The sequence below is a fragment of the Nelusetta ayraudi genome, unplaced genomic scaffold (assembly GCF_046127955.1).
Source record: "Nelusetta ayraudi isolate G7.1 ecotype Tasmania unplaced genomic scaffold, CSIRO-AGI_Nayr_v1 ptg000116l, whole genome shotgun sequence".
Lineage (NCBI taxonomy): Eukaryota > Metazoa > Chordata > Actinopteri > Tetraodontiformes > Monacanthidae > Nelusetta > Nelusetta ayraudi.
In genome coordinates, this window is record NW_027466166.1 from 277361 (window position 1) to 297275 (window position 19915).

The 19915-nt window shown below is 49.7% G+C and overlaps 1 protein-coding gene across 2 annotated transcripts in view; it reads right to left on the minus strand.

Annotated features, from left to right (window-relative positions):
* The window catches only part of ptch1 (patched 1), a 50538-nt gene extending 30844 nt beyond the window's left edge, over positions 1–19694 (minus strand). The window contains exons 1-3 of one of the 2 annotated variants that reach the window (XM_076049463.1): positions 19516–19694; positions 15814–16006; positions 261–450 (exon numbers count right to left, since the gene is read on the minus strand). In XM_076049463.1, the coding sequence (XP_075905578.1) occupies positions 261–450; positions 15814–16006; positions 19516–19542 (410 nt within the window). In that variant the 5' untranslated portion in view covers positions 19543–19694. Of the gene's footprint in view, positions 1–260; positions 451–15813; positions 16007–17395; positions 18030–19515 lie in introns of those variants that run through there. The other variant, XM_076049461.1, reaches the window with a different exon arrangement.
* Between the last annotated feature and the right edge of the window lie 221 nt (positions 19695–19915).

Below are 19915 nucleotides of genomic sequence, written 5' to 3' on the forward strand. Positions count from 1 at the left end.
CACCAACAACCAACATTGGTGATGGTGTTTGGTGATGTTTGTTTTCTCACACAGTAACTCTGTTTATGAACCTACTTGTGTGCATTTGTGCATCTCTATGGAAAAGTCATAAACAGAGAAGTGGCCTCCTCTGAAGGTAAACGGTGTGATTCCGACTCCCTGTCTACGGACATTTTCAAGTTTTAATCATCCCATTTCCAATACGTCCTTCCCCTCTCATCCACCCGCGAGGCTCATCAAACGCCACCGGTAGCGCTTACCTGCTGTAGAGGTAAACATGCACTCTGCTGGCTCGGATGGCCGACTCCAGGTGTTGCAGGAGCGCCTCCACTGTCAGGACGTTGGCGCCCTCCTCCCGCGGCGTCTGGATCATCAGCTGAGGGTTGAACATGGCCTCCTCGCCAATCTTCTGTCGCGTGTACTTGAGTTCCTGGTTGACACGGCCACCGACTGGACAAAGGCAAGACAAAACGCACAAAATTGTTGAGACTCTCTGGTATTTTGTAACTGGATGTGATCCGCATTACATATTTGGCCGGACACAACGTTTTAAGCTATAACCTCACTTTGTTTGCTCTTAATTGTGACAACGCATGTTCACTAAAACCCTGAGAAGTACAGTTTAAAGTCAGTTATGTCTTTATTAACCCCTACATTCTGGATGTCTCCGAAGCTACACGTGTGTGTGTGTGTGTGTGTGTGTGTGTGTGTGTGTGTGTGTGTGTGTGTGTGTGTGTGTGTGTGTGTAAAATAGCATTCACAAGTTACACACAATGCTTACACCATAAAGCTTTGTTATTGCATTTTTCTGTTCAAACAATTTGTGAACGTAATTTACAAACCAAACATCGTCATCGTATCAACAAAAATTGTTTACTCTCTATGCCGCTGAGGTTAAAATATTATTCCTGACAGACGACAGGAGCAATCAATGCCGTGCCGGCCAACACAAACAATCTGTACCACACGCTATGAGGAGAAGAAGAAGAAGAAGAAGAAGAAGAAGAAGAAGAAGAAGAAGAAGAAGAAGAAGAAGAAGAAGAAGAAGAAGAAGAAGGAGAGTAAAAAAGGAAAAGTCGTTTTGTGTGCCAAAGTAAAACCCAAACCTAAGTCAGCTTGGCTGAAGCATTATCAGACTTGTATCTGAACAAAAGTGCTTTGCTGACAGGGAGCTTTCACCTCCACAGCCCTGAACCCCCCTCACACCCCCAACTCCCTCCAACGGCCTGCCATCGCACTCAAACCAGCTCAGCATTTCTCTTGAAAATTTGCTAAAAAGTCAGCAGCGCCAGACCACATTGACTGCATATGTGTTGGGACGGACTGCCTGTGTGTGTGTGTGATAGAGCGAGGGTGGCTCTGGTCCAGGCTTTGCTCCTGGTATCGTGGTGAGACTAAGCCCTGTGCGTGCGCTCTGAGCTCTGGGCTAGCCCCGGCTACAAAAGCAGCCTTTCAGGCCCTTGGGCCGCCATCCCTGCTCCACCCGAGCGCAGCCAAGGCCAGTCTGGCAGGCTGCTCTCTCGCAAACACGTGAACAACAACGGCGGCCGGACTCTCCGGACTTCGTAAACGCTCTCGTGTTATTTCCCCCATTGTCCTCAGCTCCACCTGAGCTGTCCATCCAAGTCCATCCTTGGCTTCTCCAGCTGCCAGTCTGACTTTGCGAGCGGAGTCGACGAAGAATTTCCAGCGAGAGCTCTCACGATTTATAGCCATCTTTAGGTTTTTGACCCCCCCCGCCACCCCCAGCACCCCGCCGTGAAAGAGAATCTGGCAAAAGGAGCCGACTGTGTGAGAAAAGTAACATTTCACCACGCCCCTAATCCCATTGAACGTATTCCGCTCCATTTGCGCAGCGGCGGGCGCAGATTGAATATTTTCTCCCCGTTGTAATGGCATTAAAGTTGAACATAAGCGCGTTGGACTGTTCTGCTGAGCGGGGGGACCACCCAGTCAGACCAATGGAGGAAAGAGGGAGGAGGTGGGTGGGGGGTGTTCGTGTCTCGGGGCATTAGGGAAAAACACGCGTGATTTCTTTTTCTCTGCTCCCAAACAGTCGCTGCCTCCGATCTGATCCCGTCTGAAGGCATGTTTGTAATACTCATCATTAACAGCAGACCGGCGGTCTGACCGGACTCTGCGCTGCCTCTCCACCGTGACAGCAGGACTGCCTCCCCCCGTGAAGGAGCCGCGCATGGAACTGATTTGGGCCCTCCAGCACGCTGACAGCGCACTAACAAGTCAACAAGGCGCAGTCCAGGCGGGCGGCGAAGCGTTCGGGAGGTGCATCCGCTTGGAAACACGGCGGCGGGGGGGAAAAAAAAGGGAAGAAGGAGGGAAAAAAAGGGCGCCGTCTGTTTTCTGAAGGCATTCCAGCTTGTCGGCTGCCACCCCGAAGGGTCTTGGATTTACGGCGAGGAACGGGACACCGAGTCGCAGTCATGCGCTCTGCCGCTCGCTCCACAGGAAACGGCACATCACGGCCTCGGGCGCAGAGAATTCCACACTTCACAAGGTTACAGCGTTTTGGGGTCAACACTCACAAGGCCTCGGGGTGAAATTAACACCCCAGCTGGACCGAGAATATGTGTGTGTGTGCGTGCGGGCGGGCGTGCGAGCAAACGAGCATGCACACGTACGCACACACACGCGCACGCGCGAGCGTGTGTACACACAGCTGTGTTTCTTCAATGACACATATTCCCATATTCCCTCTCCAAAGAAAACTGGTTGACCCCGGCATGTGTTGATAACTTGGAGGTGTCTCGCTGCAGCCTCAGCTGCTCTGACCTCAAACAAAGTGCCACTGACTTTCCAACACTTTCCAGGCTCTCTTGTTTTGTCAGCAATTAACTTTTTTTTTCCCTCCCCACCACCCATTCGGAGCCACGTTCTCTTTTACATTATGGTCTTTGTTGCGAAGTACTTGTTTTGGAAGTTGCCTCAACGCTCTCACTCAGCTGTACGGGTTCCGATCTTGAGATTCAGAACCGACCGCCGCCAGGTGTCAGACCTCAGATTAAAAAAAAAAAGAAATGTTCCCAGGAATAATGGCTGGGCCAATAGCTTGCCGGGATGCTAAGCTAGTCTGACAGTGATAGATTCCATTCGTTGGCTAGACGTGTCACTAACGGAAAGGACCTTCAGCATCAGGTGCAGAATGGATGTCCATTGAAAAGGAGGTGAAGCGTGCAGTCACTTTGCTTTCTATAAGCCAGCGTCGCAGGTTCAAATCCCACCGCGGCTACGTGCAGCAGCTCAAAATAGGGCAACCTGTTTCACACTGGAATTTTACTAAATGTCTCCCAGGTAGCCCATTACAAACCCACAACCTCTGGTACACGACCACAGTTCATAAGTTATTGGCAGACGGTGTCCCATCTTACATGTTAGTTACATGGACTATAGGAACGCTCATCCACACAATCTATATGTCTATTTTCATATGTGTATAGTTCTGTAAGGACACTTTGTCTCTCAACTGCTTTGTATTTACTTCAAAGTCAAAATTTGGTGAAAAAGGTAGAAATTTGATGAATAAAGTAGGACTGGATGGATGGTGGATTAACCCAGTTACCCACAGTTAAAAGTAAACTGCTGAAAATAGCTTTATCCCACAAGATTCACCCACACAGTAATCAGGAAACTGGCAAAAACTAAAGTTTTTTTTTAAAGAGCCTTTCAACTTTATTCTCGACATTTTTAATTTGTATTTTACTTTACGTTGACATTAATTGCAAAATCATCTTTATTCTTGAAATGTCAACTTTATTCTCGAATTGGAAACTTCTTGTGGCCTTAATCCTCCTGCGGACTCTTGAGGCATCTGCTGGCTTTCTCTTTTGAGATGCCTCTGGATGTGATTTGATGTGATTTAGCGCTTCACAAGTGATTGATAATTTTCTATTTCTGTTGTTGGCTGCAAAGAAACAATTCTGACATTTCAACACTTTTAAATGGAAGTTAGTCAATAAATATTAAAAACACTCTCAAAATAAAATTCCAGCAGGTTACTAATGGTTACCCTAATTCAAACCATTCAACCAGTCGCAGCGTCTCCTAATCCAGAACCCATGTATGTCCTTGACTATCACTGATTAAAAAAGAAAAGCGGGAGAGGAGAGGAGAGGAGAGGAGAGGAGAGGAGAGCAGTGTGTATCGCAGTATTAGCGCTCTGTATGGGTATTCACAGTGTTGCATAACATTAACCCCTGGACCCCCCTATTCTCAGAGCGGAGGGGTGGGGGGCGGCGGGCACCCAAAGAGAGAGAGCAGGTTTCTAAGGAGCTGACAACGGCCCCTCCCTCCTTTCAGCTCCGCACTCCCCCTCCTCTTTATACCCTCATTTTCTCTCTCTTCGCTCTCTATTCAGCCCTGGGCGCTGATTGGCCGGATCATGATGGCAATCAGCCCGGCCCCTCTGTCAAAGCCAGTGCAGCTATACACCCCCCTCCCCCCGGGATCCCCACCCCTTCTCGCCTTTGCCAACTTTCTCCCCTCTCCGCGCAGCAGCCCGCAGCAGCACTATAATCCCCACCCCACCCTCGCCGTAAATCTCTCACACCTGACACGGAAAGCGGCGCGAAAACAAGTGGAAGCAGCGGAGGAGGAGTGCAAATCAAACGGGAGGAACAGACTGAATTGAAACACGTGAACTAGCATTTAAACCTAAAATCATTTGAACCCCCCCCCCCCCCCCACCCCACCCCCCCCTGGTCACTCTCGCTGGTCTAATACGTCACGTGATCTTGACATCAGCGGACCACATACGGCCATAAATGCACTGTACGTATGCACATGTGGCTGAAAACATCTGCACGTGTGTGCAAATGTGTGTGTGTGTGTGTGTGTGTGTGTGTGTGAGCGCGCACACAGAGGGAGGATTAGCTGGATTAGACCCTCTCTCAGCGGGGACCCCCTGTGGCGAGTAGGAAGCCCCCCGAAACCAGGTCACCCCTCTGCCACCAAGTCTCCGGCGACCTCCCAGAGCCAGGGGCCCCCCGATACCACCAGGGGGACGAGAAGGGCCCCTGGCCGAGGGGACAGCGGCGGCAGGAGCAGTTGAGGGGGGGGGGGCGGCGGACCAACGCAAGGACATGAGGTGTGGACCAAACATTTGAACTGAGCTGCAGCAGCAGCAGCTGAGCAGATACACGAAGGAAGGAAGGCCACAGAGGCGGCTTATTGAGTTAAAGGGCCAATATGGAACATTTGCAGGGACATTAGAGGGGGAGCCGCAGCAGAAACGCTCGAGGGCACAGAAAAAAAAACCCAGTAGCCCAACGTCCAACGGCTGTGGAGCTTTCCAGTTGGGTTACCAAGACATAACATTGTCTGGAAGAGTGAAGTAAGATTCATTCCTTTATTCATGTTATTCACCCCAGACTTGTTGTCTGATGCAACATTATGGCTGCGAGCATTTTGATCAAGCCGATTTCCGCTGCACAGGTCCAAATGTATTCACCTACTAAAAAAACTGTGGGACATTCTAATTAGCTTTGGGCTAATACTGCTGCGTGCTGGTGCCTTTCATTTCTGTGACCAATGTATGTGCGCGGTGACTGTCTTTTTGCTGCTGGATGTGCGATCACTGGGAAATACCCGTCCGTTCGCCCGATGCACCGCCTCACCTTCCACCACCTGCTGTCACCCTCAGTCCATCCCCCAGTGCAGCGCCTTCTTGCGCCTTCCTCCATCACCCATTATTATTGCCGCACTTTGACAGGTGACTCGTAGTGAGTAATGTATGAAAGGTTTGCACCAACAGTAATAAGAAGACAAAAACAATATTTGCTGATACATACAGTAGATCTATGCCTAAGAAGGTTCGGAAGGACTGAAAGGTTGCTAAATAAATTGATGAAATTTTTTTGTCTTCTGAGTGTCCAAGTCCAAGCACCAGCACCGCCTAGAACTCTACTCGCGGATAAGCGGTAGGTTTTTTTCTACCAACGGTAATAAAAAACAGGGTAAAAAAAAAACATGCCTTTTTCCAAATAAGGAACCAAACAGACTATTAGTGCTGTAGCATGCACAGTACTAATGGGCATTTTCATTTATTTTTCTAATCGTCACTTTCAATGTGAGTCTCTCTCTCTCTCTCTCTCTTTCTCTCTCTCTCTCTCTCTCTCTCTCTCTCTCCATCGTGCAGGTGTTCGCAAAGCCACAAATACGTGCTGAAAGGCCTCAGACTGAGAGACGGGACCCCGTCTGACCCGAGGCGAGCTAACCCTCTCGCCATCGTGCTCTGCCTCGTCCCTCCCTCCAATCCTCCCTCCCTCCCTCCCTTCCTCTCTTTCCTTCCGGCACCACAGAGGGGGGGCGGGGGTTGGGGTGGAGGGGGGAGGGGGGCTGAAGGTAGAGGAGGTGGCGGCGCTCTAAACAACAAGTGCCACATCGCGCTGCTGACACAAGTACGACGCCCCAGCTGCCACCACCCTCCCTCAAACTCCACCCACATCACACACACACACACATACACACCCACAAACACTCTGGCATTACCATATGCATGGCTCCCCCTCGCCCCTTGATTATGCTAATCACCTGTCCAGCCAATGCAGCCCCTAAAATGGGTGTATTTAGCAGTCGGCTGGCTCCAAATGAAGCTTCCCCTGGGCCCGAGGTGTACATTCACACACTCCTCAATGGGCAGATTCTTCCACGTTGCTGCCTTCATTCAGGTCCAACCCTCGCCTCCTGCACCCCCCACTACCTCGCCCCTTGGAGGAAAAAAAAAAAAAAAAACTATTCAAAGCCAATGGATTCAGAGAGCTCTGGAGAGAGTAGAAGGAGATGAAAACTGTGATAGAAAGCAAGCATCCATTGGGAAAACATCAGCAGCTGATATATGTGGCCAACACAAAGGCAGCTTTAAAAGTAATTTCACAAAAAAAACAAAAAAAACAAGAGTTAAGTGTTTGCTATAAGCTGTCTGATCTACCAAACACAGCTCTCTATCTGGGGGAGGGAGAGTATTCTCACTTTTACACCTCTTGCCAGTGCCTGCCCATCACCAGCTGGGTAAGTGCTCACTCCATGCTCCACTTTTTTCTTTTTACTGCGCTGTGATTGGCCCACGGCACAGCCATAACAAACCGTGACATAAGCCCGAGCGGCCGATCTCAACGAGCCATCTGCCTGTCATTTCCCGGAAAGATGGCCCGTGATTCTAGGTATCCCGAAATCACACATTCCAAAGTTTGGAACAGGGGGACGCTGAGGCAGCGGCCGCAGGACAGAGAGGAGCCAAAGCTGGATTTATTTTTAGCTAACTTGTCTTTCAACTGTCAGCGATCTTGGGTATGAGGACTATATTTATGAATTACTGCTGGATAAGTGCATATGACTTAATATGATGTATCGCGACAACCTCTTTTCAGAAGGAAGAAAATGTTTTCACAAAGTCTCCATCCCAGGAAATAGCTGAAATGCTTGCCAGCAACACTTGTTCAATGTCTTTAGATGATTGATGATGCCAACAATTTTCTCGCAGTTGTTTATGTGTTTGACGGGCATTTGTAAATTCCATGATGCCCTCCAACAGCAGGTCAACAAAGCAAAACATCTCTTCGCTTGAGCACCCCAGCGGCCCACCAGCTGAAATCACAGGTGTCTCTGAGAGTACAATCAAAATTTCCTCATAGGAAACTAGGGTACCGATGCTGTACTTTCCCCCCCCCATGATGACTTTTTTAAGCTGTACTAGAACATAGCTGGTGTGCACTGACTGTACGCCGCCGACATACTGTGCACTAGGAAGTAAGAAAGAGCTGTTGTCCAATTAGGACTGTGAATGAATTTGAGTTGTGCCGTTCAAAATGTGTAAAAATGACGGCCGACTCAGTCTGGACAGAACACAAACAGAAATTTCAAATTTGGGCCACCACTAGTTTCGGCAAATCAACTCCCACCATGCATTGCTTCCTAACTACCCTTCATGGTGTATTTAAAGTGTTTGTTCCCAACATCCTTCTCGGGAATCTGGGGCACCAAACCCCTCCTCTCCGTCATCTGTGTGGCAAAATATTTCTCTCTTCGTATCCTTGCGCCTCGCCATGTGCATGTGTGGTATTTGTTACGCAGTTTGCCGCCGGTGCCGGCTTCCAGTGACGTCGCGCTGCAGGAATGGCGATGAACTATACCGCTGTGGTACGTAGGGCCCACGTGTGCCAGGGTGGGAGGCGGAGGCTGCAGGATTTCAGCAAATCCCCCGCAAAAAATTGTTTATTGCGTGTTTGCATGCGAAATTCTCCACGCGGCCGCCTGAGAAACATCAATCCACACCCGGGCTCCACCGAGCTGGCGTGCAGCGGGCACCGCAGCCAAAACACAAACACACTACCGCTACTATACTCCAGCGTCTCCCTCCGCAGCGCCACTACCACGCTTGTGCACACACACACACACACACACACACACCCACACACTCTCTTCCTCTGCTGTTTTGCACTTTCTCCACCCCTTTGGCAGTTACCGCTGCGAGGGAGGGGAGAGAGGAAAGGGGAAGGGGAAGGAGAGAGAGAGGGAGGGAGGGAGGGATGGAAGGGAGAGCGGGCCAGACCACCCTGCTCTCATGGCAGGCCTGAGTGTTTACATTGCCGTGGCTCACTCTGTAATACATCTGGCATTCTGAGGCCACTCTCTCCAGCCAGGGACGTGGGGGAGGGAGGAGGGGAGGAGGAGAGAGGGAGCGAGAGAGAGAGGGGGAGAGGGAGAGCTTTCAGGCAGCCGGGAGAGGAGAGAGGTATATGAAAGAGAGGGAGAGAGAGGGAGGGAGTCGGGGGGAGGGGTGGGTAATTCTCATCACAGTCTCCTGTGGTCGGTCAGTCGCAGGGCTCTGCTTTTTGAATAAGAGCGCGGCGAAGAATGCAAAATGTAAACAGAACGCTCGCAGGCATCCGGGGATGTCGCCCACCGGTGAATGGGGAGTGCGCGCAGCAGACGAGCGACAACAACAATTTCTGTAAAGTTTGTTTTTTGCAGGTCCACATAGATAAATTTGTTCTTCACATGAGTGGGTAGGGGGCAAATCGGCCTGAGAAAACTGCCTCTGTGCCTGCATACAGTATCGTGACTGAAGTCCTCAACCAGCCAGTCAGCCAGCCAGCCTGCACTTTTCATCAACTCGTAAAGTTTAACACAACACACAGGAATGTTATTCTTCCTATAGACGCCTGATCCCGTTTGCAGCCAACTGATAAACACAAAATCAGTCCAGTTTGGGAAACGAGACATGTGTTTGCGCCTGGGCGAACGTGTGTGTTTGTGTGTGTGTATGCAATGGTTTGTGTTGCGATATATGCACCGGGGGGTGCATGAACGCGAGTGCCCAGGGTGTCACCACCTCTGTATCTCTGCACTTGCAGCTGCAGAATGAGAATGTTGGAGAGCAACAAAAGGAATGGATGGGATAAAAAAAAAATCAGAAGGAAAATAAATAAAGCGGAGAAGAAGGAGAGAATAGCAGGAGTAGAAAAACGTATAAATCAAACTGGGACGCCAAAATAGCCTGGCATGTCGGCCCTGGTCAACCACCTACTCGTTCACAGAAAACTCCCTATGCCAAAAAATGTGAATGCCTCCTGCAAACGTGCATGTGTGCGTGAGCGCGCTTGTGCATGCATGCATTCACACATGTATCAGCGCTCCCATGCACATCAAAAGTCCAATTATTATTATTAATTATTATTATTCAATCAGGCAAACCGCGATCCCCTCAGCCACATTGGAAGCGCCCCTCCTCCTCGGCACATCCACAAGAAAGGACGTCAAAGCTTCTTCTGAGAGCCCTTGGAGTTAGACTTCTGCACTGTTGTCAGCAGCCAAGCAACAAAACAACCACTGTGACTGACTGAGCATGAAAAACATGAAAAATAGCTTCTAAAAAAACGACTATTCCCTCCGCTCGCAGCCTGCAACAAAAACACTGGGTAGAGACACGAACAAGGTTTTTATGAAGACAGAGTGAACATAGGACTAAGAGTTTTGTGCCACTAACCAGGAAGTGATGTCACAAAGTCCCTATTATGACATCAAAAGGGGGCAGTTTCTACGGCTCTCTGTTTTAGCAATACTTTGAAAGGTGTAGCAAGCAAATAAAGCAAAGGTTGGAGTAGTAGTAATAATAATAATAGATTTTATTTATAACGCACTTTACATCTGCGGTCAAATCTCAAAGTGCACAATAAAAACAGTGGACAAGCACACAACGGCCTTAGACAACAGTGGTCAAGCTCAACTAATCTCACTGTAACAACACTGGTGGCAGGAACATCACCTCCTCACTTAATTTCTACAATTGTAACGAGAACATTGAACATGAACATTTTGCATCCACTCTGCTGCAGCCTGGATATTTACTGGGCAGTTAGAGGCAGGGAGTCGTTTTGGAGATGGAAATGGTTTTAGACTGACTGCCCTCTGCTGGAGGACAAAAGTCAAAAGGTTAAAGACACATTGGGACGAGGACCTCGCGCTCTGTCTTTAATAAACTCACACTTACAGCCGTACAGGATGCAAACAATGCTTGGTGACAGCTGCAACTTCTTCAGGATGTCTCCCCGCACCACACACACACACACAACCGTGCACACGCACGAAAAAACACGCATGCACAATCCACTCTGCTGCTGTGAGCCTTCACTCTGCACCCAAGCCACAGGGTGAGTATCAGGTGAGGTTTTAAATAGCGGGGCCTCTAGGAGATGACCTCAGGGTCCCAGGGGTCTACCCCCATGGCCCCTGGCCTCCACACTCACCCCTCCCTCCCTGAAAGTACTCCAGGACCGGGGGCCTCCCCTCAGCCTATGGCCTTGAGACTGCAACCCTTTGCCCTAAACCTGAGTCCAGGCCATAAATCTGAGGAGCATAAACTCATTCCAACTTGAGTCACTCACGAACATCTCTGTGAAGATCAATGAAAATAAGACTCTTCTCGTGAAAACTGGACGGCTGGCGTCTCTTTGTTAAGCACCTACACCTACACAAACCCAACTTGGTCCCATGTTCATCCTTGGACACCCCACCTTGTCTGCAACCCACAGCAACTTCAATAACCTAACTTCTCCAGCCTCTTTGGCTGTCATCAGTGCTGCTGTGCCGCCACATCCCCAGCTTACTTTTCAGCACAGAAAGCGAGCTGGTGTCCGACAGGAAGGCCAATGTTTATGTGATACCGTTTAAATTAGAGGCAGACGGCGCTGCTATTTTCTTTACAATTTGCCCAGTGTTTGCCTTAAACTGGAATGCCAACAGCGACGGCTCGATCTTTCACGTGAGGCCAGGAGCGACTCTGAGAGGGAGCCTCATTCTTCTCCTCCTCATTTTCACTCCCTGCACACGGCTTATTGTTGATTAGGATAAGATCACCTGGAGTCTCGAGCTCTCTGGAAGTAAGGACGCTCACACACATGGACTCAGAGTGCAGCAGTTCTACTAGGGCCCTATAATTGCCACTATCACAGACTAGTGGACGAATCACAGAACTGGCCAATGAAAATAGAATCTATTGTTGTACACGGAATGCCACAGAGATGGATGTTATTTGACTGGATTTATGTTTTTGGGAGGAAGAGGAATGTTTATTTGAGGGAGAAAACATTTGTGGACATTGAGGGCCGCCCCAGCGTCAGTTCACAAACACTGCCGCCCCACACCCAAAACAATGCATGCATTGGAAAGAAGCCAACTAAGAAGACAAATACAGACACTTGCACGTATTGTCGATTGGAAACCTATATGTAAGAAATCCATTCCTTCCCCTTATTTTCTTATGTGAAAAACAAGAAGAAAAAAAACACCACACAGCACCGACTGTCTTGTAGCACAATTAGCCTTAAAAGTTTTTATTTCAAAAAACAAAACAACAAAGACGGTAGGAGAAGAACTTTGAAGTGAAAATGAAGATTTGGGAAAAAATAAGAGAGATTTCATAAGGGCTTGCCTCCCTGGAGTTCAGGAAAGGAGTGCACAATACTACAACTTCCCCTGTGAGCTAATAATTTCCGGTGATCATCACGCTGGAAATAAACACAGCGCTTATCTACAAATCGGACACCGTCCGCCCTAAAATGCGAAGCGAGAAAAAGAGGCCGCTAAAATAAATACTGTCATTCCTGAAATGTTTAGTCAAACCTTCATTCGTCTTCGGAGGCCTGACACAATCGCCTCTTTGAATGGGCGCGCTGCCTCGCTCCCCATAGATCTCTGTCACTTTGCCTGATAAACAGAACTTTCTGTGTTAATAAACAGCGTTGACTGCGCGCCGTGTGTGTGAGAGAGAGCGTGAGAGAGACGACGGCGGCGGCGACGAGGCCGGCGGAAAACCTGCAGAGCGTGACGGTGCGCAGGATAAACACGGCTCGCGGCAGCGCGGCGTTGGGCCTCGGCCACATGTGCGACGAGCGCAGAGCGTGCACGATGGCCGCAGATGCAGGCCAAGGAGGGAAGCAGTGCGATCGGGAGATATGACAGCGGTTGCAGTTTTGGGGAGCGCACGGTCCGTGTGTGTGTGTGTTTGTTTGTGTATGTGTGTGCACAGGCCACACAGCTTCCAGTCGGGTTTGTCCACGGGTCGCCTGCGGAGGGCACTTCCACACGAAGCATAAACACTGGCTCCGTCCTCTCCTCCTCTCTTTTCTTCTTCCTCCCGCACGATGGGCCAGTCCCCCAGCACGGCCCAGCACAGCGTTCCACAGTTCAGGCAGAACTAATCTATCTCTCAGCTGTGCAGTCTAATCTAAACAAACAGATCTCTCCCTAACAACATCTGGAACCCCTCATGTACCGGGGCCTAGGAAACCACTGCGGCCCACTCTCTTTGTCAGCGGCTGTGTGTTTGTGTGTGTGCGTGCGTGCAGGTTGGACCCTGCGTAGCCAGAGGAACATCGTGTCGGAGACGTCGACCAGCGGGTTCCTCGAAGGTTCCAGGTAGGTGACCGTCTGTCTGTCACACCCAACGAGCACCTGTGCCAAACACTTTGCCTCAGCCAAAAGCGGTCAAAGTCTGTCCGAGCCAAGGAATTAAACACTAGTAATGTCCCCATAAATGTTATGTACCTGCAGTTAAAGCGGTACAAAACAACCCGTGGAGACATTTATGAATAACCGATCTCGCAAAAGGTACCAGCGAGTAGACTTCATTCTTGGCGATTTCGACACTTTTATCGGAAAGACATCTTCATACAACTTGGAACAAAGTCAGCTTGCCACACCTCAACCCTGAAAACTATGAGCTGAACAACTGAACCTACACAGACACAGGAATGAAGAAAATAATGATGACTGACTAAACTGATCGATGCCCGATTACATCCAGAGGTGGAAAGGCAGAATTAAGTAATAAGCACATATCTGACCGTTAGTTGAATGAAATTTATGTTTTGAGGGTCGAGAGGAACATTTTGGTTCTGGGAGAACACAGGGGGGACCACCTGCACATCACTTGACAAAACCACCCACCCACTCAGAAATAAAAAGTTAGAAAAAGGGGACACACAAGAAAGCTAAGATGGCAGAAAGCCCCCAAACCTGCATAAAAAGTTCCCAAAATACAGAGCCAAGTCAATACTACACACAGGTGATATGCTGAAACTGTGTGGAAAAACTAGCATGAAGGGTTAAAAAAAAAACTGAAATGATGGACTTCAGGAAAAATTAAATTGAAATAAAATGAACCACCTTTTCAAGGCCTCTAAGAAAGGACTCGTGTTCATGGGGAAATACGGTCAAAAAGAGACTTCCGTACAACTCACTGTTAGTGACTGTATTTTCCTCCCATGTGCCCAGTGATTGAATGTAAATAATCATTTTTACAAGGAAGTCTAAAAATACAACCCGGGGCATCCGGACATGCAAAGACCACTCAGAAGCAATGCCAGTTGCAAGAAGCCTCGTCATAAACTTCAGTTCCAGTTTTTCCAGTTTAAACGGGTGAAGCCGACGAGCAAAACGCTCCACTTCATGTGCGGCCGCTTGCTTGAGAGCATGATGCAGCAGCCGTCCAGCATGTGAAAGAGGGCGTGAGAGCCATGTGTTCCTCTGACTCCAATCAGGAGTCCTGCACTAAAGAGACTCCCCTCCGCTTCGACAGCCGCTGACTGCGCCTGTGCCACAGATAACAGCAACACGCTGTCCGTCAGACCCCCGCAGCAGCAGCAGCACACATGGTCAGATTAGCAAAGCAGCGACAGTAGACAGGCTGATGTCAACAAAGAAAAAGTCTACTTTACATGTTTGGTTGGCGTTGAGCAGCTTCACATTTGAGACAATTCCGACCACACAGAAGGCAGAAGTCGAGGAGGGACAGATGAGTAAAGACGGTTTTTTTTTTGTTGTTGTTTTCTTTTCTTAAAGGCCCAGTGTGTGAGATTTAGCAGCGCCTAGTGGTGCTGGAGCACACTGCAAACAAATTAATACCTCTTCATTGTTACTTACTTTACATGCCGATGCCAGGTTTGGGTGTGTCATGTATGCAGCTGCGTTGTCACTTTAGTTTCAGATATCAAAAAACAAACCAGAATAGGACCAGCGAGGCTGAATGACCCACCATGCAGAGAACAGGTGGGCTCAGAGGCAGTTTAGGAACATTTTTCTTTCATCAGCAAAATTCTTCTACCTCTCCAGAGTGAATCCATTCTGATGCCGCGCTTTAACTCACGTCTTCCTTACACCAGTTGTGACATGAGGGTAAAAATCACAATCCCTCAATCGGACCCGTATGTATCATGAAAACACCCATATTTACCATTAGCAAGTGAAGAAGCTAACAGCTATTTACGTACATTCAGAGATCTCATCTCGTAAAAATAAATAAATAAACAAAACATACACAATACGTTCAGATCTCTGTCATATTACGAAAACATTACAGACTGGACCTTTAATGCACAAAATCAAAACACTACTCTATGTCTTAGCGGCGAAATCCTGCTCTTCCATGCATGCCTCCTAAAGTCAACCCCAGCCATAAGTGCAGGAATGCGGATCAATGGGGGGAAAAAAGGGAGAGGGAGGAGGGGGGGGGGAGAAAAAGCACAGCCCCTTCCCCATACCCCACAAAGCACCACCCATACACACGGCTCTGTTCTCTGCTCTCCCTCAAGAAAGTGTCACTCGGTGGCGGTGTTTTATCTTTAAAACACAAATCACGAGAAGCGAACGAGCAGTCATCCGCTCCGGGGGGAAACAGAAAAGGCGGATTCCCGCGCCTGCTCCGCTTTTTCCCTGCAGCCGGAGACAAATCTTTTTGGAAAGTTGAGAGCTGTCCAAAAGGAGACCACACACACCGTCTCCAGAGCGCTCAACTGCTGGGGGCAGGCAGGCAGGCAGGCAGGCAGACACACACTCGCATATACACACACACACACGCGCGCGCGCGCACACTCACGCACTCTCGCACAAAATGGCGGCTTTGACGAAAATTTCCCTCTGCCCCGAAAGCTGCTTATGAACTTAATTACAACCTTCCTTCTGAGCGCAGTCAGTTACCCCCGGCACATCGTGTGTGCGTGCATCTGACAAGGACTCTTTTTTCTTCTTCTTCTTCTTCTTCTTCTTCTTCAAGGGGAGACTGTGTGTGTGTCGTTGTAAATCAGTGTAATTCAATAATTCTCTGGTTTCCTCTCTGCTTCCTACCACAGCCTGAACCCTAACAATCTCTCTGGAGTGTTGAGTGGCACCAGCAGGCTGCGTCCTCGTCGCGTATTGTCAGCCAGACATGTGCAGCTGAGAGATGTAAGGAAATGAGAGGAAAGAAAGCATAGCAATGTTCCTTGAAATAGGGGGAAAAAAAAAAAAAAAAATTGTCCTTACCTTCCACCCAGAGCTTCTCCACGTTCGTCTCCAGGTTAGCTGCCCTTAAGCCCACGGCGAACGCTCCGAAAATCATGAGGCCCACCACCAAAAACTTTCCGCAGTTCTTTTGTATGTAACAGCCCAGCCTGAACAAAAGTCTCTGAAACTTCGCCCTCAGCCATAAGGGTGCTTTCCTCCCGGTGGCCTTCCCCTGCGACGAGACAAGAGGCCTGGCGTTAGAGTCCAGCTGCAAACACGACACACGAGAAGCACTCACCTGGCGGACAGGTGTGTCTGTCTGCGGGGGGGGGACGAGCTGGGCTGCAGACAACAGAAATAAGGTGAGTTGAACGATGGTGGTCCCGAATATGTCTTAACGCCTCGCCGCCGCAAGGGCCGTTGACTAGCCGCAACGTCGGCAGGTGAACCGGGCGAGGACTCCCCCCTCCCCCCGGGCGGGTGGGACGACGGTGGGGGAAGGTCGGCTATCGCCCCCGTACTGGAGAAACAGCGAGCGAGCGACCACACACACACACACACACACACACACACACACACACACACACACACACACAGGTTCTCACGCATCCATCAGGTGTCGTGCATTGTGCGGGGAGAGGACAGGGCTTCGCGGGCCGGACCTCCAGGAGAAGGAGGAGGAGGAGGAGGCAGCTGTCAAGCTCAAAATCCTGCAGTAGGTGGCCTTCGTGCCTCCACCCCCACCCACCCACCCAAACTAATTCCATGTCTGGAGGTGTTTCGCACAGGAAAGCAGCACGGGGACGCTCTCACGCCTTCAAAATCACGGCTCGTGTTTTTGGAAACTTCAAACTTCACGCCACCGGAGCAGCTCACATCAATTTACGTCGCTAGATAACGCGAAAGGTGCATCGTGAGTGTACGTATGACCCCCCCACCCCCAACCGCCAACACTACCACTACCACCAGCCCTCCGCTCCCGTTACTAAATTACATGCGGTTGCCCCCCAACAGCTCGTGTGTTCCGGCTCGCCCGGAGAGCAGAGGAGCCATCACTGAGCACCGAGTAGGAGGGAAGGTGGGGGGGGGGGGGGGGGGCTCGGCAGTTGTGAACGGAAGAGTTCAGCCACATGGATTCTTTTCTTAAAAACACTTCTCGTACGCGACTTTCCTCAGTGACTTCACACCCGCCGCCAACGACCAGCAGCGGGTATCGGTGTCGCTTTTCTCTCGCTTGTTTACCGAGCGATCCGCTGCGCTGTGTGTCGCCGCCGTCCGGGACCGTTACAGATCCGGGAGGATGGAACGAGCAGCGATCGGGTGGTCCGATCCCCGCGGATGCAACTTGTTTTTATTTACGTTTAGGCGCACGCCGGCTGCGCTGCGAGCCAGTCCGGACGAGAAGGAACACAACTCGGGGCTTCCTACAACCTTCCCCATGCCCCTGGTGTCCCCCCGCTGCTCCCCTGCCCAGCCCGTCCCGTCCCGTTACCTTGCAGCGATCGGACACAGTTCGGTCAAGATTTCAACACATTCAGAGGGGAGTAAAGACCCACAAAAAAGCCCCACCACCACCACCACCACCCCTCCAGGGTTCCTTGTTAGAATGAGTAGTAAGCACCTCGGATATTTGCTCCAAAGCGAAGCCCGCATCGCAGTAACTCGGCCGCTGCAAATACTCCAAATCCAGCGGTGTGTTGCGGGCACAGTCCCCCCTGTTCCTCCGCGTTATCCTCGGCCGATCGGGGTCTCTGTTTTCCTGCTCGGAGAGCGCATTAGCAGCCGAGGCCATGTTGCGGGGACTGCGAGGTGGTCACCGTTTCCCACTTTAGAGCGATTCCCCGAAAGCGCGCTGCGATATCCCAGGGCAACAAAGTTTCACTGTCGGCGATCTCACACCCGTGCTCGAGTAGGACTTCATACTCCTGTAGGAGACGGCGAGTCAAAGTCTGCGCCTTCCATCCCAACATTTCAACGATCTGGAGGTCTCCGCCGCTCGTCGCCGCATGCACCGCGTCTCTGGGAAACGGGTTCAAAAAAGGAGGTGGGCTTCTCTCAAGAGAGCGAGGCGCGCAACGGGATTCCCGCACACGAGTGGTCGGCTCAGAAGGCTCGATGGTCGTAGCATTCTGCGGAGATTCTCTGCGGTCTTCCCCAGGGCCGCGCGTCACGGCCAAACTCCGAGATTCAATAGAAGGGGAGGAAAAAGACCTCTCTCCATTTGGAGGCAGAAAAGGAGGAGGGGTGAAAGTGAGAGAGAGAGAGAGAGGGAGAGAGAGAGAGAGAGAGAGGGGAGGGGAGAGAGAGAGACGGAGAAAAAAAAAAGAAAAGCTGGAGATCCCGCCTCTGGGGCTGTCAGATCGCAGGACTTTCTTGCATCTGATTGGTTCCAGGAGGGCAAAAATTACTCAGCAAACAGGACTATTATTAGCTGCTTAGCAACAGCTCACTAAAGTAGAGGGACCACCCAGGCCGGCCGGTAGACCTCATGTGTGCATCTCCAAGCTAAGGGGAGGCTCTCCCGGAGCCCGACCCGCCCGGTGCGTCCGGTGAGGCGGTTCCTCGCAGCTCCCGGTGCGCTGGAGTCGCTGTTTACCCGGAGAGCAGCCACTGTCCGGGGCGAGGAGACTGCTTTGTGTGTGTGTGTGTGTGTGTGTGTGTGTTGGAAGTCAGAATTTTTTTTTTTCTTCCTCTCTCATACCACCATGATGGTGTGTTTGCGCCTCAAATTACAGACGGTTCAAGGGGAGGTCCTCTGTAGTGTGTAAACTTCTGAGCAGGACTTCAAGGGCGGTGAAACAGTGACAGAATGCATCAGTCAAGATGTCTTTGAAGCTTAACGGGAATAGTTGTGTTGTTGTATTATAGAGGCTGTCTTGTTAGTTTTAAAAACAAATGAGGATTTTGGGGGACTCGCTGTCCTTTAGCATGAATGCTTGATGTTTAACTCATTATTAGTACCTTGTGTGCGTCCTCAGTCATGGGATGCAGCTCGTTAAAGGCGTTTTTCAAAAGACTTTCATCCCTCTTTTATTTTATGCTCATTTGAAGTCTATTATTGCCTATAATTCTATCATAGGTCATGACAGACATATAAAGTTTAACTTAACATTTGAATTTCCCAGTGTTAAGTTATTGATTTCTTAAATACTACTGCTGGTGGTATTGAATCTATGTCATTTAGGAATTTTCTCTGTCTGCCTGAGTGTGCTGTGTTGTGTAAAAGGTGACAGACTGCACAAGCAGAATTCTCTTGCGGTGATATTTGGAATGATTTTATTTTGTTTATTTTAACTTCATCTCATACAAATAAATAACAGGTTGGAGGTTCAGAATCATTGTGTTGCCATTGCTCTCTTATAATTCCATGCATTTGGCAGCTTTTTTTTTAAACTACTCTTTGGCACCTCGAGAATACCAGAGAAGATAATAGTAACGGTATGGGAAGACATTGTGTGACATAGTGCTTGACTGCACCATAGAACTTAATTTTCCACCAGAACTGGGAGCAAGCCAGTTACCTATAACTTTTCATCAGAATGTAATTTTCTCAAATGCTGTGATGAGACAGAAATGGACAAACTCTTAACTAATTTGAACTGATCCTACGTCATCCATGTACATACTGACTTCCTTGTCAAAACCAGGTGGCCTGAGTAATCAAGTGTGAAGTAAATCTGAGCCGCCGCTGAATAGATCCGACAATTCACACCTGAGTCCAGTTTGTAGCAGCACACTTACCATCATCTGGCCAAGTGTGGAGATCATTCAGGATGATTTCCCCCTTGTGGAGTCTCGGACCTCTTAGTGTTTTTGTTGACGAGGGCAGCAAGAAATGCTTTTCTGTTGTGAGAAGCACAAAAGATTCATCCGTATTCCGTCCCGGTCGCAGGCATCCTGCTCTGCACCGGAGGAAAAAAAAGTCAGCTCACAATTACACGGCTGCTCCTTTTAGGGCCACGTGGGTGGTCCCATTCGTTCCATAGGCAGGACGGTTCATCTGTCATGTGATCAGCCCAAAATGATGAACCGGTCTGGCTCCAGTGTTCAGCAGCGTCCGGTGACTCTATCAGCTAGTGGGACACACTCCTGCCAGCACTCATTACAAAAAACAAAACCTGCATTTAGCCGCATGTTCTGC